Here is a 27,968-nt window from a genome sequence, read left to right as displayed (position 1 = left end):
ACTGCAGCAGATCATAAGCTGATTCTTAAATGATAACGTTAGTTGATCCAAACGTGTGGTTATGTTCTTGAATGGATCCATTCAGAAGATCAAAGCTCTGCGCTGTCAAATCTCAGAAGTGTGTCAAACGCTGTCAGACGTCCATCATGTTTGTTTGAGTGTGCAGATGTCAAGTGTTTTACCTTATAAAGACATGGAGTGTGTGTGTTCCTGTTTCGAGTGTTGAGGAGGCCGCAGTAAGTCACTTCCTTCCTCTCACATTTGAATAGAGTCGGTGCAGCTCCTCTGAACGCGTCCAGACTCAGAAACAGCCTGAAGCCCAGCGTCCGTCTGCAGGTAAGAGAAGCTCCTCTAACATCTCTGATCATCTCTGGAGCTGAACTCATGCTGACTCTTCTAAACACAGAGATCCAGAACAACGCACAAGCTTTCGGTTCTTACTTAAACACAGACATAGCTTTATATTTACATGTATAGAGATTGTGCAGGTTCGTATTTCTCATGCATTTCATTCGTTTCTTGACTTCTCAGGTTTAGATTGATATTGATGCAACAGCTTTCAAAATACAGACATGTGGTCAAATACAAACAGCTGATAGCAAAAATACTTATATTCAGCAATGCTGTTTAATTTACTAAATTTGTTTTTCTATTACACATGACATTGCACTGAACAAAAAATGGAGTACTCAGTCAAATTGCTCGTAGATTTCACAAATGATTGGTATTTCACAAAGGAAATGGTAAATAACACATTGAACTGAATGTGAAATTATAAAGTAGAAAAACTAAATTGGAGTGTGTTTTACAAGTAAACACTATTTTAATCTTTCTATGAGTTACTCATCATTTCTTTGTAAGTGTTTTTTAAATTTACTAGGAATTCACTAGGATAACAGAAATTTACTAGGAGTTAAATAGATGCTACACCAGTGTTTCTTCAGTGCCGGTTCAGAATGGTTAATCTTAATTTGGTGTTGAATGTCATGTTTTGTGTGTTCTCTGAGCGGTTCGGGCCGCTGTGTGTTCAGTGATGTACGTGTCAGTTTTATAAGTGTTGGGGGGTTTTGAGTGTAATCTGAAGCAGAAGTGAAGCTTTGCCCTGCTGTTAAAGTGAAACAGGAAACTGTGGTTGATCTGAGCAGCGAATGCATTCATTCTGATGTAAAGCTGCAGCTCCATCTCCAGCATATGCTCTTTCTCATCTCTGAGCATTAAAGCTTCGTTCACACCTACACTTCAGTTTCTGATGTGTGGCAGCAATTATTCACAATATATCAGTATTTAGGCCATCGCCAGGCAGCGTGAAACAAACATGTCTGAAAGAGGAAGATCAGAGCATGTGATGCACATGGCAAACAGACATTTGGAAACGATACTGAAGTAAGCAGCAGTTGTTCTGTTGCTCAAGTGTTTAAAGACAGATAAAGGAGTTTTCAGTGCAACATTTGTGCTGATAAAATAAAACGCTTATCTGTGTCATAAAAGATGCAAACCAGTACCTGATTGTTTGACTGCTGTGAACAGACATCGCTTTAAAGAGCAGTATTTGCATGTTAAACGCATTGATATGAGCGTCTGTCTGATTTACATGAACAAAACACAAATGAGCTCTTATTTAAAACAGATTTACAGTTGTGTTAGTTTGCTCTCAGTACATAAAAACTTTAGCTTTAAACCTCCTCCATGATCACTGACATATTCCTGCATTTGTTAATGTGTTCAGAGGATCTCACTCATCTCTCAGAAACATCTCAGACCTTCACAAGCAGGAAGTACAAACCCAACCCAACAAAACTGAGTTTGAACATTGCCGTAATCCCCAGTGACGAGAACATGATTTCAGCATGTCCTCCAAATGTTCAACATGGACAGTATTTTTTAATGTTTTAAAAATGTTTAGTAAACCTTCCATTTGATCCTTTTGCAAACATTACTTTTCCATGTTCTCTAAATGCTAAAAACATCTAGTACTTTAAATGTTTTTAAACTGTTTTAAGTGAAAGTTACATTGTATCATTTCGTAAACATCGTGAGAACGTTACTTTTGAAACTTCCCTGAAAGTTCTGAAACAATAACATTTAAGAAATGTTAGACAAACATTTCAGAAATAAAAAAAAGTTCCATGAACGATTTATAAATTTGTTTCTGTTAATGTTTTGAGAAAGTTTTTAAAGACCAGATAACCAGATAACAAAAATTAGTTCTAAGAATGTTTTACAAACGTCTTAAGTAATGCATTTTTCTTTTCTTTTTCTGAATGTTAAAAACTTTTAAATGAAAAGTTACATTGATTAATTTTTTCATATCATCATGGGAACGTTACCTTTGAATGTTCTGAACATTCTGAAGTAGAAACATAAAATAAATGCTAGATAAACATCCAGCTAGAACGTTCCAAAAATACACATTCCATGAACAGTGTATGAATAATGTTGTGCTAACATTTAGAGAACATCATTAAAGAGCAGAGAACTCTGAATAAATGTTCTATTAAAGATCCTGGAAGAACGTTTGTTCATAACCCTGCCACAACATTTCAAAAACGTTTCCTGTTCACGGGATCTGCTGATGTTTCATTCACTGTTGTTCACTCTTGTCATAACTGCTGTGAAGTACAGTAATATTCACCGGCGTTGCTCTGCGTTGGTCGTTCTCGAGTGTGTCCTATGCTGATATTGAGCTGTAGTTCTAGTTTCTCCTCCTCAAACCACAGGATGTTACTCGAAGACCAACAGCAGCTGTCTGTGTTTCCGGTGCGAAGCTCTTGCTCAAGTCTTTCTCTGGATGTTTTCATCTTCACACTTCACACTGTTATAGAAAACACTCTCAGGCCAATCAGACGGCAGAATGTGCGGCAAGATAAATTGTGTTGTTGCATTATCAGTGTAGTGAAGATCTCCAGCAGCAGATACACACACACACACACACACTCTGTGTCTGTGATTGACAGGTGATTTATTGAGACAGCAGAAGATGGCGGGCACATCACACATCCCAGCGGAGGAGATGGAGGAACTGAGAGAGGCCTTCAGTAAAGTGGGTGAGTGAAGAGAAGCAGTCAAACACAATAGAGGAAGCAGACTGATTCATCAATAACTTCCTTCAAATCTGATTCCTCTAAACGATTCCTCCTCAGCTAATGACTCTTTTAGTTTTAGTGCTTTTCCACAAATCATTTATTCACATTCCATTAAAAAAATAATAGTAATTTAGTTTTAATCAAATTGCTATTTATTACAGTGTAAACATGATTCATTTACACTGATTCAAACCAGTGTTGCTATCGTTTACTAAAACTGAAAATGGTATTTTAGTATAATATAATTTAGTATACAGTGTAGTATAATAGCATTATGTCAAAATTACGATAAAAAAAGTTCAAATATTTTGAGAACAAAGTCGAAATTATGATAACATTTCTCAAAACATTTCAACTTTATTCTCGAAACATTTCAACTTCATTTTTTAAACATTTTGTCTTTATTCTTTAAACATTTTGACTTTATTCTTGTAATTTCAAATTCATTCTCAAAAAATTAAACTTTATTCTGAAAACACTTCAACTTTATTCTCAAAACGTTTCGATTTTATTCTTTAAACATTTCTACTTTATTCTCAAAATGTTTCAACTTTATTCTTTAAACATTTCTACTTTATTCTCGAAACATTTTGACTTTATTCTCAAAACATTTCGATTTGATTCTTGTAATTTCAAATTAATTCTCGAAACATTTAAATTTTATTCTCGAAACATTTTGACGTTATTCTCAAAACATTTCAATTTGATTCTTTAAACATTTCGACTTTATTCTCAAAACACTTTGTCTTTGTTCTTGAAACATTTAGGCTTTATTTTCAAACTATTTTGACTTTATTCTCAAAATATCATGACTTTAATCTCAATTTTAGATTTAGAAAAATCTAATAAAGCTAAATACAAAACAAAAAGATTAAAACTAAAATGAAAACTGAAACAACAAAATCTACAAATGGATTTGAGAGATTTAAATGTTTTTTTTGGGAGAAATTCATTAAAAGAGTCAGTTCATGAGAGTGATTCAGAACATGTGTTGGTACTGACCTTTGACCTCATCCCACAGATGTGGACGGTAATGGTCACATCTGCACCAATGAGCTGACCGATCTCTTCAAGGCGGCGAACCTGCCTCTGCCGGGATATCGTGTGCGTGAGATCGTCCAGGAGCTCAGCCGGACCATGGACCTCAACCAGGACGGGAAGATCACCTTCGACGAGTTCGCCAAGGTCAGGTCAAAGGTCACAGCTCCTGTACTCCACTGGCTGCTCTTCTCTTAAGCAAAAACATAAAGCAAACCCCGTTCTTCCTCAGGTGGTCCATGACCTGAAGAGCTCAGAAGTGGCCAAGACCTTCCGTAAAGCCATTAATAAGAAGGAGGGCATCTGTTCAGTGGCTGGAACCTCGGAACAGTCTGGAACACAGCACTCGTACTCCGGTGAGACCAACACAAACACCTCTGATTTGATTTGATTCAAAACCAGGTTTTTCTAACTGTGCTCTGTGTGCTGTGTGCAGAGGAGGAGAAGGTGGCGTTCGTGAACTGGGTCAATAAAGCGCTGGAGAAGGATCCGGACTGCCAGCATGTTCTTCCCATGGATCCCAGCTCCGACGATCTGTTCACCGCGGTGGGCGACGGCATCGTGCTCTGGTACTGCAGCACAGAAACACCTTTACATTCAATACAACTGTATTTCACTTGTCAGACATGTGTGTCCCTGCAGCACACACGCAGTCATCAGAAACGGTTGCAGTCTGTCAGTCATATAATGTTAGTGGATGGGAATAACAGCTATGAGAGTCAAAAAACATACACAAAAAAACTAATTAAACCCTGCAGCTGGTGACGGTAAATTGATGTATAAAGACATTAAATGATCTGTCTGTGCAAGAATCTTTCATTCAAGCTATGTCTGAACTGTTCTGAGCGTGTGATGCGTCTTCTTCTTCTTCTTGCTTTATGGGGAATGGCAGACTTATAAGAGCATTACTGCCACCTATCTCAAGTCAATCTCAATTATGAGTGTCAGTGGCTCACCTGAGAGAGAGTTTTTTTGACTCTCAAAGCTGTGAATCCAATCCACTCACATTATATGACTGACAGACTGCAACGGTTTGAGTTAAAAATCTCAGTTTCTGTTGTACTGAAGAAACAAAGTCACCTACATCTTGGATGCCCTGGGTGTAATCAGATAAACATCTAATTTTCATTTTTGGGTGAACAATCCCTTTAAAGATGATTTTCTCAATATTTAGATTTTTTTTTCACCTTCAGATTTTCAAATAGTTGTATCTCAGACAAATATTGTCCTCCTAACAAACCACACATCAATGGAGAGATGATTTATCGACCCTTATGGCTGGTTTTGTGGTCCAGGGTCACATATATGTTTACGCTCTGTTCGCAGTAAAATGATCAACCTGTCTGTGCCGGACACTATCGACGAGAGAACCATCAACAAGAAGAAGCTGACCCCCTTCACCATCCAGGTGCGTCCTCCATCTGCTGGTCTCTCTCACTGCTGCTTTATTGGGTTTAATGCTGGTGTTCGTGTGTGAACGTGCAGGAGAATCTGAACCTGGCTCTGAACTCGGCCTCCGCCATCGGCTGCCACGTGGTCAACATCGGAGCAGAGGACCTGAAAGAGGGCAGGCAGCATTTAGTGCTGGGACTCCTGTGGCAAGTCATCAAGATCGGCCTGTTCGCCGACATCGAAATCAGCAGGAATGAAGGTACAAACTACTACAAAAACAAGAACCAAATACTAACCCTAGGAAACTTTGATGGTTTGTGTGTTTCTGTCGAGTAAACGACATGTACGTTGATCTAATGAATGCTGTGTGTGTGTGTGTGTGTGTGTGTGCAGCTCTGATCGCTCTGCTCAGGGATGGAGAGACTCTGGAGGATCTGGTGAAGCTGTCTCCTGAGGAGCTGCTCCTGCGCTGGGCTAACTATCACCTGGAGGAGGCCGGCTGCTCCAAGATCAACAACTTCAGCTCCGACATCAAGGTAACCACACTGACACTGAACCACAGACACAGACACAATGGTGTGGAAGCGCTGTGATGCAGACAGCACTCATAACCTCATCTGTACTGTCGTCTGAAGGACTCCAAGGCCTACTACAACATCCTGAACCAGGTGGCACCCAAAGGAGACGAGGAGGGCATCCCGCCCATCCCCATCGACATGTCTGGGATCCGGGTGAGGAAAGCGCTCATCAGTTCATCATTAACACAAACACACACACACACTGAGACAGCACTGAGAACACACGATCGTCTCATCCTCACAGGAGAAAGATGACCTGAAGAGAGCTGAGTGTATGCTGGAGCAGGCCGACCGTCTCGGGTGCCGTCAGTTCGTCACGGCCACAGACGTGGTGCGAGGAAACCCCAAACTCAATCTGGCCTACGTGGCCAACCTCTTCAACAAGTACCCGGCTCTGAAGAAGCCTGAGAACCAGGACATCGACTGGAGCTCCATCGAGGGTGAGTCCGTCACTCCATAACCTTCTGCTCAACACAAAACTAGAGGTTTCCACCAAAACATTTCAGTTCCCATCCACTTTCATTTACTTTAACTTGACTTTCATTCAAGTAAATGGAAACCGAAACACTCTCAGCCCCTTCAGAACATCATACAGGTTTGGAAACATGATGGAAAGTTAATAACGGGATCTGAAACATGTTCAGAAGTTGTTTTCATCAGCTAAAGAATATTTCAGAAATATCCATACATCTATCCCTGGATCCTTCTATTCATCAAAGAATCATTTTAATATAATGTAAAGCTGCAGCTCAGTATTCCCAGAGAGGATGTTAACTGATGTGATCATGTTCTCATGTGTGTCAGGAGAGACCCGAGAGGAGCGAACCTTCAGGAACTGGATGAACTCACTGGGGGTCAATCCACGCGTCAATCATCTCTACGTGTGAGTGTCAAACACAGCAGAATAACATGTCTATGATTAACGGTCAATTATAACAACTAATCAAAAATACATTAGGGGATGCTAAAGCACTGCAGTGAGCTAAGTGATGCATTGAAATTTCGACAACCAGGATATTTTTTTTTTTTTGCTGAAACTTTAGATTTTATCCAGGACTGTGTTTAAGGGTCAAAATCATTGACATTTTTATTAGTTTTTCTCTGAAGACATTAACCTCAGGAAAGATATTCAGTGTCCATAAACATGAGTCGCGTAGAGAGGAGCATTTATATAATATATACACTGCTACATATTCATGATTTATTTCATATATATATATATCCTTTTGTGTTTCAGCTTAAAGCTGCGGTCGGTAACTTTTGACGCTCTAGCGGTTAATAAACAGAACTGCTTGCGTCTTGCGGAAGAACATCGCAGCCGGAACTACTTCTCTCTGTTTATGTCTATGAAGAATCACAAAGGTACTGGGTTACTCCGCCGCGGTATCCCCGAAGCAATCTAAAATAGTCCGAATATAAACACTTATTACAGGTGCACCCTAGTGATAGTGGTAAGAAACAACCAATCAGAGCTGCGCTCCGTAACTTTTTTTTTTTGTTTTCAAAGTATACAAAATGTATATAATAAGCGAGTACACCATGAATCCATTTTCCAAACCGTGTTTTTGGCTTGTCCTGAATCACTAGAGTACATCTATAATAAGTGTTTATGTTCGGACTATTTTAGATTGCTTCGGGGGTACCGCGGCGGAGTAACACAGTACCTTTGTGATTCTTCATAGACATAAACAGAGAGAAGTAGTTCCGGCTACGATGTTCTTCCGCAAGACGCAAGCAGTTCTGTTTATTAACCGCTAGAGCGTCAAAAGTTCCCTACCGCAGCTTTAATGTTAGTTTCTGAATTAAAGAAATGGTGCAAGGCCATGAGGTTGAGACTTGAATGAGTATTAACAGAGGAAAGAAAGTCTGTTTGTTAACACCAGCGAGCACCTGGAATAGAAATAGAGTGAAGTACTAGAGGACATATATAATATATACTCCCCGATTCCACATAATTTAATTCAGCTGGCCACACATTACTACTTATTAAACTAAAACTGAAAGCCACACAATACAGACACAAGAACACAGTAAGCACAACAATGTGTCCATGCAACACTTGAGAAAAGTTTGAGTTTCTCTGGAGCAGCCTGTAGTGTGTTTAGTGTCCAGCAGGTGGCGCTGTGCTGCTCGAGCTCACGGTGTTCTCTGTGTTCTTCAGGGATCTGTCCGATGCTCTGGTCATCTTCCAGCTCTATGAGAAGATCAAGGTTCCTGTGGACTGGGACAAAGTCAACAAACCACCGTATACTAAACTGGGCAGCAACATGAAGAAGGTACAAGTGCATCACGAGAGAGAAACACGAGCAGCGAGGGGACGAGTGAACTCCTGCCTTCACCTCCACCTAGCACCTATATTACAATATCACACACTTAAGATGAAAAACAAAACAGACAAACATATTTTATACATATATATTTATAATTATAAAATATTTGATAGATTTTTTATTTATAATTAAATAATTATCATTTTAATTTCCATCACTTCTTTATGCTGGCTATTTAGCAAAAGCATTTATTTTGCATAACTTTTTGCATCTACATTCGTTGTTTTTCATACAGCACAGAAAAAAAAAGATTCTGCAACTTTATTAATTATCTAATGATAATTCATTCAGAAGAGACTTGTTTCCCGCCAACATTCTATAAATCGAAGTAAAGCTCAAATAAAGTAAATGGAAATATTATGACATAGTTAATGTTAATGATACATAAATGTGTTTCCTTAATTTATTTTTTATTTTAATCTGAAGCACTACAAACATTACTCACTGTAAATAAAATAAATAAAAATTAAACCTGAACTAAAATTAAATAAAAAGAAATAAAAACCAAACAATAATAAAAAAAGACAATAATAAAATGATAAAAAATATACAAAGAAAACTGAAAAGATAAAAATAGAAGCGAAATCAAAATATTTCCAAAAAATATAATTTATCTTTTTAACTATAATAGTAAACTTTCATTTAGATTAAGCTTAAGCACTAAAATTACTAAATGGAAATAAATAAATAACAATTTAATAAAATTAAATGCTGTTTTATAACAAAGTTCGGGAGGAACAGTCGCAGTTCATTAACCTGATTAACACAAGTGGAGACCAATCAGTAATCAACTCATGACAAGGTATAAATGACAGCAGAACCTATCTCTGTTCATTGACCGTTTTCAGCATCCCGGTTCGCGCTGTCTGTCTTCTCATCACAGACCCGATTTTCCTTCCAGCAAGGAGATCCATACCGGGGATTTTTTCAGAAATGCTACTTTTTCTGACACCCATGATCATTAAACACGGCAGTTGAGCACCATCAAACGTCATCGCGACAGTTGCTCTTCTCGCCAAGCCACACGTCGTGGCCAATAGACCGTGCAAGCCGAGCTTACCTCGCTCGACACCACGCTCGATCCGATCAAGACCGGGCTCTCTTTGATCGCTGGAATCGCAGCTCCAGCAGGCACCCAACCAGCCCGCTCCTCAGTTCCTACTGCAGCAGCAGCAGGCCTCTCTCACTTCCAGCCGCGGCTCAGCCCTTCACCGCGGCTTTTCCGGCCGAGGCGCAGTTTGAGGCCGCCTCCTCTAGCGGCACAGACCGTGCATCATAAATTAATACATTTTCAGGTGAAAACGCTAAATACAGGTTTTCGGCTAGAAAGTAGTGCGGGAGCCACGTGGAGATTCGATCACATACGCATGTGGAATTTCAGATCCAAATTGAGTCTCGGATGCGTACAAATATTTACACTTCCACGATTAGACCGTGGGCGAACGCCCGACCGGATGTGATGTATTCTAATCAGATCTATCGGTGCGAGGTCAGAATTACCTATATCTTGTTAACTATTATTAAATGTATTTAAATTATAAATATTAGAAATAAAAAGGAAAATAATATATTACATATATCACAATAATCGTAAGGGGGTCCCTGTTAATTTTTACAAGCAGCATCTGAAAACATATTTTCTCTCTGTTATCTCGGTCAGTGTCATGTACTTGTCGAGGTACGGCCACGGCGACTCACTCCTCGGGATTAAATGTTCTCCGACCTCATCCCATGCCATCATTTCATCAAATAATTTTTTGCGTGACTGGCCAAGGAGTGGTACCATCCGGAGCAGAAGGTGGCGGTAATGCATCATAAAGATGATTGGTTGCATCCACCTTAAACGCGAACAAGAGCGTCACTACTGATCCAGGATCAGCGATATTAGCAGTTGTATTTCCCGATTTGAGTTTGAGCTTCAGAAATGCTTGCGAAATGTAGCTTGTGTGGAAGCTACCGCACTACTTGGTAAAAGTAGCTTCGCTACTGAAAAGCTATTCGATTCAGAAAGTAGCGAAGCTACGACCAAGCTACTGAGAAATGTAGTCAAACTAGCTTCGCTGCTTGTAGCGACGCTACTGCCCAACACTGATTATTAATTTTACCATGTTGAACACGTCAAGGTAACAGTTGCTGCACGACCAGTATGCGACAATCGTTTCCAAATGCCGTGTGCTGTGGAAAGGAGGCTTAAAGTTGTTAAATGAGGCTATGACGTAGTCATCATCCACACGGAAATGTCCAAAGATATTACCTGCCTTACCGTGCACGTTTAAACCTCACTGAGGTTTTACAGACATAAGTTTCATTCAATTATTCTGGCAGGACCAATTTATTTAGGGGCATATTTCACCATCTACTGGCGTGATCACTACCCTCGTTTTGCCGCAGGACAGCAGTGTGAGTAAAATTCTGTTGTCTTTCTAGGACTGTAATATGAAAAGCATGCAAGTAAATATCTTTAGAATTGCTTGGAAGTGAATAGCACATAACTGCAATTAATGTTATTGCCATAATCATGTCTTGGTATGTTTTACAGACATAATGATATTCATTGTATAATGACATTCATAGTTTTCAGAAGCCTCTGTTTCCACAGTCTATACTACAACGTGAAACCAGTGTTCCAAATGTATCCATTAGGACTAGTGACGTGTCGTCCATGAACGAATCGTTCTTTTGAACAAATCTTTTAGCTGAACGAATCTTTAGGTGAACGAATCGCTCATGTTATCCACTGACTCATATTTCTCGTTCAATGAAGTTTCTCCCTCCATAGCAGCGCGGCGCTATAAGCAGCGCATGCGCAGCTCAGTGAACCGGGTAACAACCATTTCATCCTGTCAAAGAATTACTCAACCTCGAGCCGATAGCCTTCGAGTATGAGGTGACAGAGTATGTGATTCGTTGAATGTAGTAACGAATACGCCCTTCAATGAACGAGTTTCATATGAGTCTGAACTAGATCTAGAGATCTTATCGTTCGTGAGTGAAATTACTGAACTGGCACACATGTCATTCGTGAACGAACTGAATGAACGGATACATGTCGTTCGTGAATGAAAATGAACTGGCACATAGCTTACCTTGTTCGTGAACGAAATTAGAGTAAACCGGGTTAGTCTGCTACTTAGCATGTCAATCTCGAAAATGCAAAGCGCAGTTATAGGTACAGTACTGTGCACATACGCTCGTTTTGATATTTAGCAACTCCACGTTTAATCCATAGACCGTAAAAGAAAGGTTTAATCCCCGATTTATGGATGTGAATTTATAATATACAAACTGTTTGACCAAACAATTAAAACGCTAATTAGGCAAGAAACCTTGTGCTTTGTTCATCTGAACAACTCAATTAGACTTTATATATTGAATGCGATTACACACACATTTTAATAAAGCCAGATCAGCTTTTGTAACAAGTGAACGCGTTCGTTGACTTAAGACATAATACACTCTTTTTTTTTTCCGCCTGGTGGCACATTTTGCGTAAAACGAAGAAATCATCACTGGACGAATCTGAATGAATCATTTTGGTGAATGAACTGAAAATGAACGAATCTCTAGAAAGAATCATAATTTCCACCACTAATTAGTGCTGCAACGACGCGTCGACATCATCGTTTACGTCGACTACAAAATACATTGACGCGTGTGAAATGCGTGAACGCGTCACACTGTTTACATCTCGCATAATGGCATACTGCGAATAATAGAATGCAACTTTCTTCACAAACCGAGACCACTGTTATTAAAAGTATGAGAATACTTTAAACAGAGGACAAATAAAATGGCTCTTTGTTCCCTTTGCAAAACCGATATGGTGTACCACGGCAGCACAACTGCGATGAGCGAGCACCTCAGAGAAAACATCTAGGCGCTCTCCGGTGTCTCCATGCAGTTTAACTGGTTACCCTGTGATCTGGTGACCAACTTCCTGGTTCAGGTCTGATATTCTTGCGCTGCGGCATTCTGAAAAGTTGAGATATTTTCAACTCGATGCGGTGCGGACGCGCTGAAAAAAATAAAAAATAAAATAAAATAAATAAATAAATAAATAAATATATATATTATCTGCTCTGTTTTCCCCCGCATGTCCAGCGAGCACAAGTTTGTCAGCAGACGCAGTAAATATTTATTCGTTTCCACTGCCCGTCCAGCGAGCACCAGTCTCTCAGCGGACGCAGTAAATATTCATTCGTTTCCACTGTCCGTCCAGCGAGCACCAGTCTCTCAGCGGACGCAGCAAATATTTATTCGTTTCCACTGCCCGTCCAGCGAGCACCAGTCTCTCAGCGGACGCAGCAAATATTTATTCGTTTCCACTGCCCGTCCAGCGAGCACCAGTCTCTCAGCGGACGCAGTAAATATTTATCCGTTTCCACTATCCGTCCAGCGAGCACCAGTCTCTCAGCGGACGCAGTAAATATTTATCCGTTTCCACTGCCCGTCCAGCGAGCCTCAGTCTCTCAGCGGACGCAGCAAATATTTATCCGTTTCCACTGTCCGTCCAGCGAGCACCAGTCTCTCAGCGGACGCAGTAAATATTTATTTGTTTCCACTGTCCGTCCAGCGAGCACCAGTCTCTCAGCGGACGCAGTAAATATTTATTTGTTTCCACTGTCCGTCCAGCGAGCACCAGTCTCTCAGCGGACGCAGTAAATATTGATCCGTTTCCACTGTCCGTCCAGCGAGCACAAATCTCTCAGCGGACGCAGTAAATATCTATTTTCATTATTATTTTCTTTCCTCTGTCTGTCCAGCTAGCCTCAGTCTCCCAGCGGACGCAGAAAATACCTATGTCTCTATCAGTCCGCGAGCACTAGTCTCACAGCGGACTCAATAACATCTATTTTTCCTCTGTTTGTCCAGTGGGCCTCAGTCTCCTAGCCTGGTAATACCAGACTCTGTCTACGAAGCAAAGTGAAGTAGCAGAGTCTGCAATGGCATAATAGAGAAGTGTTTTCTCTCTCGCTAGGGGGCACTTGTCTGAAGTTTAAAATCATTGGTTACCCGTAAGCCAATCAGATACGTTTAGTTATGACGTATGTTATGCGCCTGTACAGCCGCATCGAAGCACAGACATCATGCATCGAACTCAAATCTATGATTGAACTTCCACTGTAAATCTGTTGTTAAACACTCTTCTTGTTCTGGCTTCAGTTTGAAAAAGAGTTGAATGTTCTCCATAACAAAGCGAATTGCATCCCGTGTCTCGTTTCCCATTTCCGCGGTCGTTTCGGTTTTCGATTTCTCTAACCTACAATGTAAAACTCGGCGCTTAGCATCTACGTCACGGCTCTCAGCCCGCCCTCCGCTCGTTGATTGGCCCGGCTGTTTCCAGACCGGTGGCAAACCGAAAGCTCTGACGCTGTATCAGACTGAGTACAGAAGCGAAATAAAATTGAGCGGAAGTAGGAAGTCTGTCGTAGTCAGGCTATCAGTCTCCCAGCGGACACCGTAAATACCTATTTTTCCTCTGCCTGTCCAGCGAGCACTAGTCTCTCAGCGGACGCAGTATGCATCCATCTCTTCCTGTTCTTCGTCCAGCAAGCCCAGTCTTCCAGCGGATGCAGGGACATAATTCGTCTCCCATATCTGTCCAGCGAGCCTCAGTCTCCCAGCGGATGCAGTAATATCTATTAGTTTCCCCTGCCTGTCCAGCGAGCACTAGTCTCCCAGCGGACACAGAAATATCTATTGGTGTCCCATGTCTGTCCAGCGAGCGCTAGTCTCTCAGCGGACGCAGTAAATACCTATTCATTTCCTCTACCCGTCCAGCGAGCCTCAGTCTCCCAGTGGACGCAGGAATATAATTTGTTTCCTCTATCTGTCCAGCGAGCCTCAGCCTCCCAGAGGACACATTACGCATCTAGTCAATATATCATTACACCTCGCAGGCAGACGGTGGAGCTTGTCTTCCCGACATCGTAACCGCTTCTTCCTCAACTATTAACCAACAGGACCTGCCTGCTCCTCTACTTCTGCCAGAGGCATTGCGAGATCTCCTGGTCAACGACCATACTTCTAAAAACGTCAGCCCGCCAAATCTCTGCGTTTTGGGGGGTTCGTAGTCCGGCGGCTGTCCTTTTGCTCTCTTGTTTTGGGGGGAGTACTCTGGGTTCGGGCCACTTCCCGAGCTCGGAGCCCTCCACCCGGACAGCACGCCAAATACGCATAAACTTACGGTATTAATATACGTAGATGTGAACTCGTGAAATGCTGTTTTATAACAAAGTTCGGGAGGAACAGTCGCAGTTCATTAACCTGATTAACACAAGTGGAGACCAATCAGTAATCAACTCATGACAAGGTATAAATGACAGCAGAACCTATCTCTGTTCATTGACCGTTTTCAGCATCCCTCCTCCACCCCATTTCTCCTCACTTATAGATCCATCTACTCTTACCACAACCGGGGGGAGTACTCTGGGTTCGGGCCACTTCCCGAGCTCGGAGCCCTCCACCCGGACAGCACGCCAAATACGCATAAACTTACGGTATTAATATACGTAGATGTGAACTCGTGAAATCAAATAGGGGGCTAAATGACCAAAGTACCTTAAAAATGAATAAAATGTAACCAAATAATTATATTCATTTATTATATAAAATGAAAACACGCACGCACACACACGCACGCGTGCACACACACACACACACACGCACGCACACACACACACACACACACGTACACTCGCACACATGTGTAACTGTATTATTGTGTGCTGCAGCTGGAGAACTGTAACTACGCAGTGGAGCTGGGGAAGAAGGAGGCCAAGTTCTCTCTGGTGGGAATCGCTGGTCAGGATCTACACGAAGGCAATCGGACACTGACGCTCGCTCTGCTCTGGCAGCTCATGAGGAGGTCAGACACACACACACACGTGATCACACGCTTCAGATACACACAAACACACACTCACACACTTGAGATCCACACACTGCTGAAGGCCTGCTCATCTTCTGTCTGCAGGTACACACTCAACATCCTGGAGGATCTGGGCGACGGGCAGAAGGTGAACGACGACACCATCGTGACCTGGGTGAACGACGCACTCACACAGGCCGGCAAGGGCACCATCAGCGGCTTTAAAGTAAGACGCTCACGCTCACCCTGAAGAAAACATGCGTTCCCTCTCTATCAGAACTGAGCTGATCTCTTCTGATCCCGCAGGACGGATCCATCAGCACCAGCATGCCTGTACTGGACCTGATTGATGCCATCCAGCCCGGCTCCATCCGCTACGACCTTCTCAAGACAGAAGACCTGACAGACGAAGAGAAGCTCAATAATGCAAAGTACGTCACTCCTCATTAGCATATCAATCAACATCAAACTGATGGAGTAATGGGACGCTCAGAAAAACATGTTTCCCTTAAAATACTACAATCTTCTTCAAAGTCAGAATTGAGATATGAGCTAAAAATTTGGAGGTAAAGTCTGAACTGTGAGATTTAAAGTCAGTATTTTGAGAAAGTCAGAATAGCAATAAAAAAGTCAAATTGTGAAATATGAACTTAATTATGAGAAAAGTTCAGAATTATGAAATATGAACTCAGAATTAAAGGAAAACTTAATTGTGAAAAATAACTCAGATTTACCATAAAATCAGAACTGAGAGAAAAAACTGAATTGTAAAATATAAACTCATTATTACAAGTCAGAATTACGAGAAACTGCAAATAAAAAAACCCCGAACAGAGTAATATAAGTCAGAATTAGAGGAAAGTCAGAGTAGTGAGGTATGATCTCAGAACTGATCCCTGTCTAAGATCAGTCTCACCTGTGTTCTCAGGTACGCCATCTCCATGGCCAGGAAGATCGGAGCACGGGTGTATGCTCTGCCCGAGGACCTGGTGGAGGTCAAGCCCAAGATGGTGATGACGGTGTTCGCCTGCCTCATGGCTCGAGGGATGAGACACATCTAGAAGCGCTGGAGACTACTGCTTTCAGACTTCATGTTTAAGAGCGGTTGCTCAGTCACGGGGTTCACACACATCACACAGACATCAGGAGAACCACAGGAAGTTCTGCTCAGCTCATTAATACTCAGATCAATAATAAATCAATGATAAATATGACATGAAGATTCACTAAAACCCTGAATGATGCGCTCGTCTTCGTTAACCTCAGGCTTAACCCGTGCTACAGCAAAGGTCAAAGGTCATGTCTGTGTGTGTCTTTGGAAACAAGCTCAGCCTGGTTTAGCTTTAGCTGTTCAGATCCTGAATACGGTCATGTCTCAGTCTGATGTACATGTTCAAATGGAAGTGAATGTGCTAATAAAAACATTTTTTAACTCAGTGTTTTGTACGATTCTTTCTACTAACATACTGTGAGGTGACGTCTTACTAAGATCCGACTCGAACTAACTGTTCATTGCTAATGTTAGCTCAGGTCCATTGAATAAAATTAAAAGATATTTTTTTATTTGAATCTATTATTATCAATGGATGCTGTGCAGTGAATGGGTGCCGTCAGAATGAGCTGATAAAAACATCACAATGATCCACAGCACTCCAGTCCAGAAACAGAACATAAAGACATGTTTTTAATATTTGTAAGAAACCTAACTCACTCTGCTAATACCACACTGATGTTTATATGGACTTCTGGAGTTCACAGTATTCCTGATCAATAATATTTCAGAGCGCTGTGTCTCAGTCAGTTAAACCGAGCTTTAAAGCTGAAGTCTGGGCTTCGAGGTGATGCTCTCAGAATAGCACTCAGTTTAAACAGCTTATATTTCACCAGGACAGTTAAACTTTAAACTCATCACAACAGCATCTCCTGAAGTGTACAGACACAAACTGAAGCAGGTGGTCTGAGAACAAACAAGTAACCTTTAGTTTAATGGAGAAATAATACAGCGTTTGGGATGAGGACAGGTCAGAACAGAAACACAGGACTCATTTGGCCGTCTTGCCCTCGGCCGGCATCTCTCCGTTGTCCAGAGTCTTGAGGAGACGGAAGAGACCGGCCGCCTCTCGGATCCGACTGAACTCGATGCAGAAGGCCTGCACCTCGATGAACAGATCCTGAACATTGATGATCTTGTTCCTGATGAGGGACTGGAGGAACACACACACCAGACGCACCAGACGGTTCTTCAGGACACACAGGAGACAAGACATCAGCACATGAACAGCTAGAGGTTCAGACACACTCCAGACACACACACACTCTCTCTCTAGTGTAGAAGTGTTAGTTCATGCAGTCATGGCCATTATTGGTCACCTATCTCATACAGATGCACACCTAGTCAACTCCATAACGCTGTTAATTAATAGTGATTCCCTGGAGACGAGTCTGACTGAACGCACGAGTCTGAACATGCTGCTCACACAGGTGCATCATGGGCCGTGTGCGGTGTGTGTTCACCTGCATGTACTTGTCTTTGATCTGCTCACACGTGGAGATGCAGTTGGAGATGTAGAGATGGATGAACTCTGGAGGGAGATCCACCGCTGTGGTTAATCTACAGAGAACAGAACAAACACATTCATTCACACACGCTCAGAGCTCAGGTTATCTGCTGACCTGACCCTTGACCTGACCCTTGACCTGAGCGGAGAAGCAGACGCACCTGTTGACCACCTCCATGGAGTGCAGAGACATGTCCATGTTGACCAGCACAGAGAAGTACTCCGTGATCTGACTGGAGGACATCAGCTTCAGCAGCATCTCGATGGCCACCAGAGGGTTGTTCTCAACCAGGTCCGGTAGTTTAGCAGGAGTCAGACCGATGTGGTACACCAGCTTCGGGTCCTTCTCCAGCTCTCCGAGCAGCTGACGACACACACACACACAGAGAGTTCAGGGTAATGTACTTTCAGCTCCAGTCTTCAGTGTCACATGATCTGGCTATTATCAGTGTTGTGACTCAAACGCTAGCAGACACAGCAGCAGTTGTCGGTAAATAAGAATTTTCTTGTCTTGAATTATTCATTTATTCGTTCATTAATCATTCATTCATTCATTTATATCACTTGTTTAAGTTATTTAATTGTTAAAAAAAAATGATTTACTCCGGGATATTGGTTTGTTTGAACTCAGAGGGAGTGTCAGACACATTAAACAAGTTTACAGCTTAATTCATTTGTGGATTAATGTGTATTAGAGACGCGAACCGTTTAAAACGATTCATTTCGATTTGGTGAACTGGTTCAGAAGATCCGGTTACATCGAGTGATTAGTTCACGAACCGGATATCACAAACTGCTTTGTTTTGAACTCTCTCACACAGACACGGAAGAGAAGACAATGCTGAATACAGTTGTAGTTTTTGCTATTTTTGGACCAAAATGTATTTTCGATGCTTCAGAATATTCTAAGTGACCCTCTGATGTCACATCAGTGTTAATTTTGACACGAAATTTTAATTTAGTTTTAGTCTTTTGACTATAATTCTTTTTAGTTTTAGTCAAGTTTTAGTCATCTGATTTGTTTTAATTTTAGTCTTATTTTAGTTGACTAAAATCGCTTGGTATTTTAGTCGACTAAAATAAGACTCAAATCAATAACAGATTTACTAGACAATTTTTTACAGCTGGTATAGGAAACAAACTTAACCAAAATATATAAAACACAAATTCAACTTTATTTCAACACAACTGTGTCTTTATTTCGATTCAAAAGCTTTTATAATGCAACAAACACTGTCATGATAATATAAACAATAACTAGCTGCCAACTGACCATCAATAAAAGAAAAATAACGTTAGGTCCAGGACCTTAAAGCTTACAGCTGAGCTGAACAATAAGTGCATACATTTAAAGTAAATATTTAATAAGTTGGCAGCTAGGTGGATAAAAAAAAGTAACAAGATTTTATAAGGTATTCATTTGTCTAGCAATATTGTATGTTTTAAATACTACAATATTGCTAGATTTGTATGTATAATGATAGGATGTGAACATTCACGTTTCACATGACTAATATAGAAATATTTGTGATATTGTCAACAAGTAGAACATTATAAAATATACTAAACATTAGTATTAATCAAATGTATTTATCATGATATTACGTATTAGTATTGTGCTCGCATCTAATTTGAAGAAGGGGCTATTTTACAGTACTTTTCAGTTCGTAATATTTAATGCTACAACATCTACGCACTGCACTATTCCAATTTTGCTTAGCTCAATAAACAAAAGAACATCGTTGTGAAATTACATTTGAGAAAATGTCCGGGTGGCTCGTCTGTAAATGTCTCTTCAAATTGGTTGTGTTCTTGCCACGAATGAGCGCTCTGCGTGCTTTACACTTTGTTTTGTTTTGTTCGTCGTCAAACGTGAAGTGAGCTGTGGACATTTTGTCGCTCTTTTAGACAGTAGGGACTCTAAGCAACAGCTGCGAATGGAACCGCTACATCGACCGGAAGTTTGCCGTCACACCGCTGTAGCCAAGAACGTAAAAGTCACTAAGCAACGGTAAAACAGAACAGCGCAACGCAGCATTAATTCATTTATTGAGATCCAAAAAAATAAATAATTTAAAAAAGCAAGAGAAGGATTGCTTTTGGCGTTAAATGACAATCTTTTGTCAGAAGAGGAGTTTTTAATATTGTATGATGTAAATAAGTCTAAAAACATAACATTTATTTACCTAACCTCTCACGTTGTAGCGACTCCGGCAAATCAGCTGTTCTCCCGTAGTAGACCGTTAAATTAGAACGTCACAAAGTAGCAGTTAAATTCGCGCAGGCGCAATACAACGCCAGAATGGCGTTGCCGTTCCACCAGAGGCTGTTGCTTAAAGTCCCTATCACCTCTTCGAATGCCGACTTCCCGGGAGCTCATAAAAACTGAAAACCTTCGCTTCACGTCTCAATAAGTCAGGCTCTGATTGGTTCTCTTCTCTCATGCAGTCTGTTCTGTTTTGCCGGTTCTTTTGCTCATTCCTCGCATCTCTCCCGTCTGCTGATTTGATTTTCGTCACAGTCTATTTTCGTCTCGTCCTTTATTCGTTGACGATAATGTCAATCAATTTAGTCATAGTTTTAGTCTCCATCCGTGCCTTCTATTTTAGTTTTCGTTTCGTTTTCGTCGGCAAAAATATATTCGTGAAGAAAATAATGACGAAAATATTTAGTCAACGAAATTAACACTGTGTCACATGGACTACTTTGATGATGTTTTTCTTCTCTTTCTGGACATGGACAGTAGACCGTACACACAGCTTCAATGGAGGGACTGAGAGCTCTCGGACTAAATCTAAAATATCTTAAACTGTGTTCTGAAGATAAACGGAGGTCTCACGGGTTTGGAACCACATGAGGGAGTCATTAATGACATAATTTAGATTTTTGGGTGAACTAACCCTTTAACTGGTACAGAAACAGTGTTAGGATGTGTATCTCTGGTGTTTGGGGTGAGAGGTGACTCTCTCGTGTTTGGGGTGAGAGGTGACTCTCTGGTGTTTGGGGTGAGAGGAGCTGAGGATCGGTCTGTGGGTCTGACCTGTGTCTGCTGTGCTGCTGATAGAGGACTCTTGAAGGCTTTGACCATGATGCGCTTGATCTCCAGGCCGGTTCCGCTGCGCACACACATGGAGCGGTCCCACTGTATGCGGTGATCCGGCTCACACGGGTTCAGCCACGACAGCTCGTCCTCACACACCAGCAGCGGCGGAGCAGGACGGATGAACTCGGGACGGAAGTGACCTGACACACACATGAGCAGAGCTTCAGCTGCAGGCAAACCACATGTCTCGCTTTCTTCTGATGAAAACAAATTAAGCTTCTTGAGGGGTCACCAGATGCCCATTTTCCACAAATTATGAGTCTATAATATACTTTGGTTAAAACTTCTCAGTGGTCAGAAACAGCTCTGTTCAAATTCAATGTAAACTGCATTTTAACCTTCTATGCACTGATCAGCACTGAAGTACTCTATATGGAGAAATGTTTTCCTCATAAAACGTAATATCTTTGTGACTGAAGAATGAAAGACTTGCTCATCTTGGATGAGATGTGGGTGAATCGTGAGGAAATGTTTATTCTTGTTTAATACACATCAGAGACAGCGTCACACTCACTCTCCAGAGCGGGCCGCGGGCCGGTCACCAGACACTCTGTGATCTGATTGGCCACGGAGCTGTCGAAGCCGGAGTTGGAGGAGTCTGGGTCGGGATCGCTGAGCAGGCTGGGAAAACTGGCCTTGCTCTGAGTGGGCAGCTCCGACTGACGCTCTGAACCAGAGAAACACACAGCACATGTGATCATTACATATCTCTGGAATACAGGTCATATAATTAGAATATCATCAAAGGTTTATTTCTTTTAATGTTGATGATTATAACTGACACCTAAAGAAAATCCCAAATTCAGTATCTCAGAGAATTAGAATATTGTGAAAAGGTTGAATACTGAAGACACCTGGTGTCACACTCTAATCAGATAATTAACTCAAAACACCTGCAAAGCCTTTAAATGTTCTCTCAGTCTAGTTCTGTAGGTGACACAATCATGGGGAAGACTGCTGACCTGACAGTTCTCCAAAAGACGACCTTTGACACCTTGTACAAGGAGGGCAAGACACAGAAGTTCATTGCAAAAGAGGCTGGCTGCTCACAGAGCTCTGTGTCCAAGCACATTAATAGAGAGGAGAAGGGAAGGAGAAGATGTGGAAGAAACAAGTGTACAAGCAATAGGGATAACTGCACCCTGGAGAGGATTGTGAAACAAAACCCATTCAAAAATGTGGGGGAGATTCACAAAGAGTGGACTGCAGCTGGAGCCAGTGCTTCAAGAACCACTACACACAGACGTATGCAAGACATGGGTTTCAGCTTCACATTCCTTGTGTCAAGACACTCTTGAACAACAGACAGTGTCAGAAGAGTCTCGCTTCAGAAAGGACTGGACTGCTGCCGAGTGATCCACAGTTATCTTCTCTGATGAAAGTTAATTTAGCATTTCCTTTGGAAATCAGTGTCCCAGAGTCTGGAGGAAGAGAGGAGAGGCACACAATCCACGTTGCTTGAGGCCCAGTGTAGTTTCCACAGTCAGTGATGGTTTGGGGTCCATGTCATCTGCTGGTGTTGGTCCACTGTGTTTTCTGAGGTCAAAGGTCAACACAGCCGTATACCAGGAAGTTTTAGAGCACTTCATGCTTCCTGCTGCTGACCAGCTTTATGGAGATCAGAGTAACCTGGTCTCTCATAACACCTGAGCAGTGCCACAGACTGATCGACTCCATGCCACGCCGCATTGCTGCAGTAATTCAGACAAAAGAGACACAACTAAGTATTGAGTGCTGTACATGCTCATACTTTACATGTTCATACTTTTCAGTTGGTCAAGATTTCTAAAAATCCTTTCTTTGTATTGGTCTTAAGTAATATCTTAATTTTCTGAGATACTGAATTTGGGATTTTCCTTAGTTGTCAGTTATAATCATCAAAATTAAAAGCAATAGACATTTTAAATATATAAGTCTGTGTGTAATGAATTAATACAATATACAAGTTTCACTTTTTTAATGGAATTAGTGAAATAAATCAACTTTTTGATGATATTCTAATTATATGACCAGCACCTGTATATTCCAATTATCTAACTAATAAGTGGGCAATAGTACAAGCGTTTGAAAACAGAAATGAATATAAAAATGTGTTCTGCTGTCTGGGGTGTGCCATCAGGAGCAGCACTTTCCTTTGTTTCTTGTTTTGACTTTTCACTTTTTTCTCTGTGGGAGAAGGGGGTTCAAAGCGGTCTCTATTATCACTCCTGATGAGTTTGTCTCCTTCCCTGTACGAGCTAGTGATGGCTTTAGGTCACTGACGTCTGTGGGAGCTAGTGTTAGTGTGAGGTGTATGCACACAGAGAGTCTGGCAGTGTAAGCTGTAGAGAAGTGTGTCGCAGCGTGTGTGTGTGTGTGTGTGTGTGTGTGTGTACCGGCGAGTGCCAGCTGCAGTCCGCTGATGTCTATGGTCTGTGGTGTGGAGCTCATGTCCATGCTGGACACTTGTCTCGGGGTCTTCTTGAAGAGGTCTCGCGGCGGGGCGAGCATCAGCTGAGACAGGAAGTACTTCTCCGGCAGCGTGATGGGGGGCAGGAAGCCTGGACACAAACATTAAGATGTGTGTCTTACAGCAGAGATCAAATCAGTGAAATAATCAATGATTAAAGTCTTTAGATTATTCAGTGGAATCGTTCTAATAATCATTAAACTGATCTATTATCAGAGTAGAGCATCTACCTGAGAGTGTGTCCTGCTCGTCTGCGGCGCTCGACGGGTTCAGCAGGTGAGCAAACACCGCGGCGAAGGGGTTAGCGGCCAGCGGCTCGGTGCGGTACATCTCCCACAGCAGATAGAGAGCGGTCAGCCGCTGAGGAGCACTGGGCAGCAGGTCCGGCTGCTGAAGCAGCATCACCAGGACTGAGCCCACACCGAAGTGATCCGCTTTACCGAAGCAGTGGTGGAAGGCTGTGGACAGCTGCTCGAAGCTGTTGCTGCACGCCTCGTCTGACATGATGCCCAGCAGATTGGACAGCTCTTTAGGAGCCAGAGTCATGATGCTGCGCTCAGACCAGCCTGTGGATCAACCGCAACACTGCACACACACACACACACACACACACACACACACACACACACACACACACACAGACAGACAGACACACACACACACACACACACACACATACACACACATACACACACATACAGACACACACACACACACACACACACAGAGAGACACACACACACACACACACATATACAGTAAGAAGTGTACAAAATATCTTCGTGGAACGTGATCTTTACTTAATATCCTCATGATTTTTGTCATCAAAGTACAGCTGAGCTGAGTTCATCTGGAGATATTACTGCAGTTATTCTGACCTTTACTTGATCAAAATCACGAAAGATCTGACAGAAAAACTCACGTGAAGTGTTTCTACATTTACACTAGAAGAGCTTTAACTGGATAAAACACTAAACTATCAATCAGACGACAGAAGTGGATTATTATTATTTATTATTATTGTTACATGATATGAACACTGATTCCTGATTATAACACTGATTATAAGCCCATGTTTCAGAAGTTAACGGCTAACAGCTCTGTCTATGTAGTGAACTCGGTGTGTTTTGAGACAAAAACATTAGCGTTACCTGAGAGGGGTTCATCTAATCCTCCCGCGGGATCGGGAATATCCACCGAGAACACACGCGCTGATAGAACGGGTATATGACCGATTATACACGGTAATCATTCAATTATTTAACAAAAACTATTTTCGACAATCTGAATAAATCCTTCACTTCTTCACTTGTAACCGTCGCCGCTGTCTGTGAGCGAGAGCTTCCTGTGCGGCGAACGGAATTATGGGAGATGTAGTTCAATCGATATGGAATTCAAATCGAACTTATAAAATCACATACTGCGTTCACCAAAAAAAATGGTTTTTTTTTTATAAGTGCAAACGTAAAATTATGTTCTGCATGCGTTATATACAAAAACTGCACAGAATGAGAACGTAAAACAGTCGAATGACCCGGATGTGAATGTGTCCTCCGCCTTGTATTTGTCCCACAATCCACCGCTCTTCCTTTCCCTCATCCTCCGTTCAGAGTGAGTATCGTCCTCTCGTTCATCGATTATAAATCCAGTATCATCCGTGTTATTAATAACTAGTAATTCAATGTTATGTCGCATTTGATTGTAAAGACACGTAATCAATCACTCTGATGATGTTTGTGGTGTTTTAAACTCCGATGTGAGCGATTAAAGACCGTTGGTGTCGAACCGGCGCTCTCTGACGGACATATGAGGAACCCGCGAAACGGCGGAGAGACTGTAAATTACTAAATAAACCGATAGTTTTACCAGAGTTAACCGTGTTTATCACATGTGTAGTGACAGACTGCGTCAGTAAAGATGGATGTGTGTGAATGATTGTGTTGTGAACTGATTATGATGAAGTTTACTGGTGGTTCTGGTAACAGACTGCAGTGTGTTCGCGTGCAGTGCATGATGGGTTGTGTAGTGCAAGTTACTAGTGTGTAAATGAATAAATTAATGCATTTAGCAGATGCTTTTATCCAAAGCGACTTACAGTGCATTCAAGCAAAACATTGTACCTAACGTGTTCCCTGGGACTCGAACCCACAACCTTTAGCACTGAGCCACAGGAACACGAGCTCTAATAGACTGTAAACAGACAGCATGTTAAGAGCACGTTTAGTTCATATTCACGGTGTCCCAAACTTGTTCACTTTAGTACACTTAGCTAATAAGATAAATCATGTTTAGTATGATAAGAACTAAATCAGTGCAGAATGTCATGTTACAGAAGTGCACTTGTGTGATCCTCTGTGTGCTTGTGTTCAGATGGCACCTAAGAAGGGCGAGAAGAAGAAGGGCCGCTCGGCCATCAACGAGGTGGTGACCCGCGAGTACACCATCAACATCCACAAGCGCATCCACGGAGTGTGAGTCCTCGAGGGGTTAAATCACCCTAAAATCAGCTCTAGAGCAGGATTCCTCACCCTCCGGGCGTCCAGGGTGTATGTGACACCCTCTCAGAGTTAAAAACATCCTGGTTCTTCCACACTTTATAATGGCAGTGAATGGGTGTTTGTCAGAAGTCCAATGAAGCACCTCCATGGGAGGAAGTGATGGCTTGTCAGAATGATTCAGGTGTTTACAGAGATCAGATATTTCTCTGATATCATGTTTGTGCTTCAGGAGGCCGTCATCCTCCCCCCGAGCTCTGAGACGCATGGTTTATTATGGGTGGATGTGCTTTATTGGACTTCTGGAAAATAACACCCATTCACTGCCGTTATAAAGTGTTGAAGAACCCGGATGTTGTTAAATACAGAAGTCACACACACCTGTAACACCTGTAGGGTGAGAACAACACATGCTAGTCTTAATCTTTGTGTGAATTAACCCTTAAACTGCTGCTCCTCCTGCAGCTCCTTCAAGAGGAGAGCTCCCCGTGCGCTGAAGGAGATCAGGAAGTTTGCCGTGAAGGAGATGGGCACACCTGACGTCCGCATCGACACCCGTCTCAACAAGGCTGTGTGGGCCAAAGGTGTCCGGTGAGTGACCAGTGCTGCGGCGGGTCTGACCGTCACGTGTGTGTGTGTGTGTGTGTGTGTGTCCGGTGAGTGACCAGTGCTGCGGCGGGTCTGACCGTCACGTGTGTGTGTGTGTGTGTGTGTGTGTGTGTGTGTGTGTGTCCAGTGAGTGAGTCTGGTCCCGATGACTGCTGTGGATCTGTGTTATAACGTGTGTGTGTGTGTGTGTGTGTGTGTGTGTTGTGCAGGAACGTGCCGTACCGCATGCGTGTGCGTCTGTCCCGCAAGCGTAATGAGGACGAGGACTCCCCAAACAAGCTGTACACCCTGGTCACATACGTCCCCGTCACCACACACAGAGGTGAGCGATCAGACTCTTCACATCATCATTTACTCTGAATACAGGAATATAAGCTTACAACCGCAGGAAAACACAGCCATCCTAACTCCGTTCTGACAAATACTCAGTTATGACACCTATTCTCTTTATCAGTCGTGAGATTGAAACTTATCTGTGTGTTATAAAGTTGGAATAGAAGAAGTCCCAGTTGTGTTATAGTCGGTTGTGTTTATGCAGCGGTGGAAACACGTGATGTTCCTCATGTTAATGTGGTTTAATCTCTTCTGATGTTCATACTCTGTGTGTTTGAGGCAGATCTGCATCTCTTTAATCCTCTCTATTTGCTTTCTGTGTGTGTTTGCAGGTCTTCAGACTGTAAATGTGGATGAAAATTAAAGTTTCTCTTCATACCTGTTGGAATAAAAACATGAAAGGACTCTGTTGTGGCTGGTTTATTTCTTGTCTGATGAGCTGTGTGTCGTGTGTGAGTATCTAGATCAGTCTAGAGAGTAAACGGAGCATCTGTGCAGCTAATAGCGGTTTAAACGCTGTGATGGTTGGTTCAGCAGCTCAGACTCCGGTGTGATGGTACAGGATCTGATCTGAGTCTGTATTAGATCACCGCACACAGTGGAGCGTCACAGATCTGAGATGATCAGGTGTCCTCGTATCACACACCAGGTCTGTTCTCACTAGTGATGAAGAGATCAGAAACAGTCTGTGTCTTACTTCTGACTCGTTCTCCAGCACACATCCTTAAATCAACACGTTCACTGAGGACATGAGACCAATCTTCAATTTCTGCTGAAAACATGGGGTGAACAAAGCTAACTTCCCCTTTGAATGAAGTAGATTTTTCTGATATTTGCAGTTTTTTCTTCCATCTATTAGCTCTGTTCAGTGTTGAAGTGTTTCTTCTCTCTAGAGATGCCCAGTGTTTCTGCAGGTGTGATGAAGAGGATCTGTTAAACACTGAAAGATGTGATTCAGATCTAGATCAGGGAAACACCACATGCTCCACTAGTGTCAATGTCCACACTATCAGTTTTCATATTTACATGAGTTTATTTCAAGTACTTCACATTGTTTTATACGGTTTTAGTTTAAAAATGTTCAACTACATGATTCAGAGATATATAACATAAAAGAAGATGATTTGAG

At 42.0% G+C, this 27,968-nt stretch overlaps 5 protein-coding genes across 12 annotated transcripts in view; 3 read left to right on the top strand and 2 right to left on the bottom strand.

Moving 5' to 3' along the window:
- The window catches only part of LOC113109177 (NACHT, LRR and PYD domains-containing protein 3-like), a 1,077,877-nt gene that overhangs the window by 367,321 nt on the left and 682,588 nt on the right, over positions 1-27,968 (top strand). The window lies entirely within an intron of this gene.
- Positions 211-16,729, top strand: LOC113109190 (lymphocyte cytosolic protein 1 (L-plastin)). The gene is made up of 16 exons (XM_026272840.1): positions 211-336; positions 2,955-3,044; positions 4,105-4,268; positions 4,354-4,477; positions 4,558-4,690; positions 5,448-5,529; positions 5,607-5,772; positions 5,907-6,049; positions 6,149-6,244; positions 6,336-6,531; positions 6,896-6,974; positions 8,253-8,367; positions 15,156-15,289; positions 15,398-15,518; positions 15,599-15,723; positions 16,221-16,729. The coding sequence occupies exons 2-16, from the start codon at positions 2,978-2,980 to the stop codon at positions 16,351-16,353; spliced, it is 1,878 nt and encodes a 625-aa protein (XP_026128625.1). The 5' UTR covers positions 211-336; positions 2,955-2,977; the 3' UTR covers positions 16,354-16,729.
- On the bottom strand, positions 17,249-24,763 carry cnot11 (CCR4-NOT transcription complex, subunit 11). 2 transcript variants are annotated; one of them, XM_026272854.1, is made up of 8 exons: positions 24,554-24,763; positions 23,633-23,968; positions 23,329-23,493; positions 21,468-21,620; positions 20,891-21,093; positions 18,012-18,214; positions 17,807-17,903; positions 17,249-17,532 (listed from the first exon to the last, which is right to left on the bottom strand). In XM_026272854.1, the coding sequence occupies exons 2-8, from the start codon at positions 23,946-23,948 to the stop codon at positions 17,335-17,337; spliced, it is 1,335 nt and encodes a 444-aa protein (XP_026128639.1). In that variant the 5' UTR covers positions 23,949-23,968; positions 24,554-24,763; the 3' UTR covers positions 17,249-17,334. The 2 variants fall into 2 exon arrangements, with proteins under 2 accessions (XP_026128639.1, XP_026128638.1); XM_026272853.1 differs by having other exon boundaries at positions 23,633-23,987; positions 24,554-24,762.
- On the top strand, positions 25,710-27,244 carry LOC113109216 (60S ribosomal protein L31). The gene is made up of 4 exons (XM_026272881.1): positions 25,710-25,873; positions 26,363-26,488; positions 26,716-26,828; positions 27,172-27,244. Exons 1-4 carry the CDS (start codon positions 25,773-25,775, stop codon positions 27,201-27,203), a joined length of 372 nt encoding a protein of 123 aa, XP_026128666.1. The 5' UTR covers positions 25,710-25,772; the 3' UTR covers positions 27,204-27,244.
- The window catches only part of LOC113109215 (neuromedin-S), a 5,758-nt gene continuing 5,031 nt past the window's right edge, over positions 27,242-27,968 (bottom strand). The window contains exon 7 of one of the 2 annotated variants that reach the window (XM_026272880.1): positions 27,242-27,968. This exon is cut by the window's right edge and continues 1,558 nt beyond it. The gene's annotated coding sequence lies outside the window, so the exon portion shown is untranslated. The other variant, XM_026272879.1, reaches the window with a different exon arrangement.

The sequence above is a fragment of the Carassius auratus genome, chromosome 9 (genome assembly GCF_003368295.1).
Source record: "Carassius auratus strain Wakin chromosome 9, ASM336829v1, whole genome shotgun sequence".
Classification (NCBI taxonomy): Eukaryota; Metazoa; Chordata; class Actinopteri; order Cypriniformes; family Cyprinidae; genus Carassius; species Carassius auratus.
Note: the sequence above shows the minus strand (reverse complement) of the source record. Positions and strands in the feature narration are given on the sequence as shown.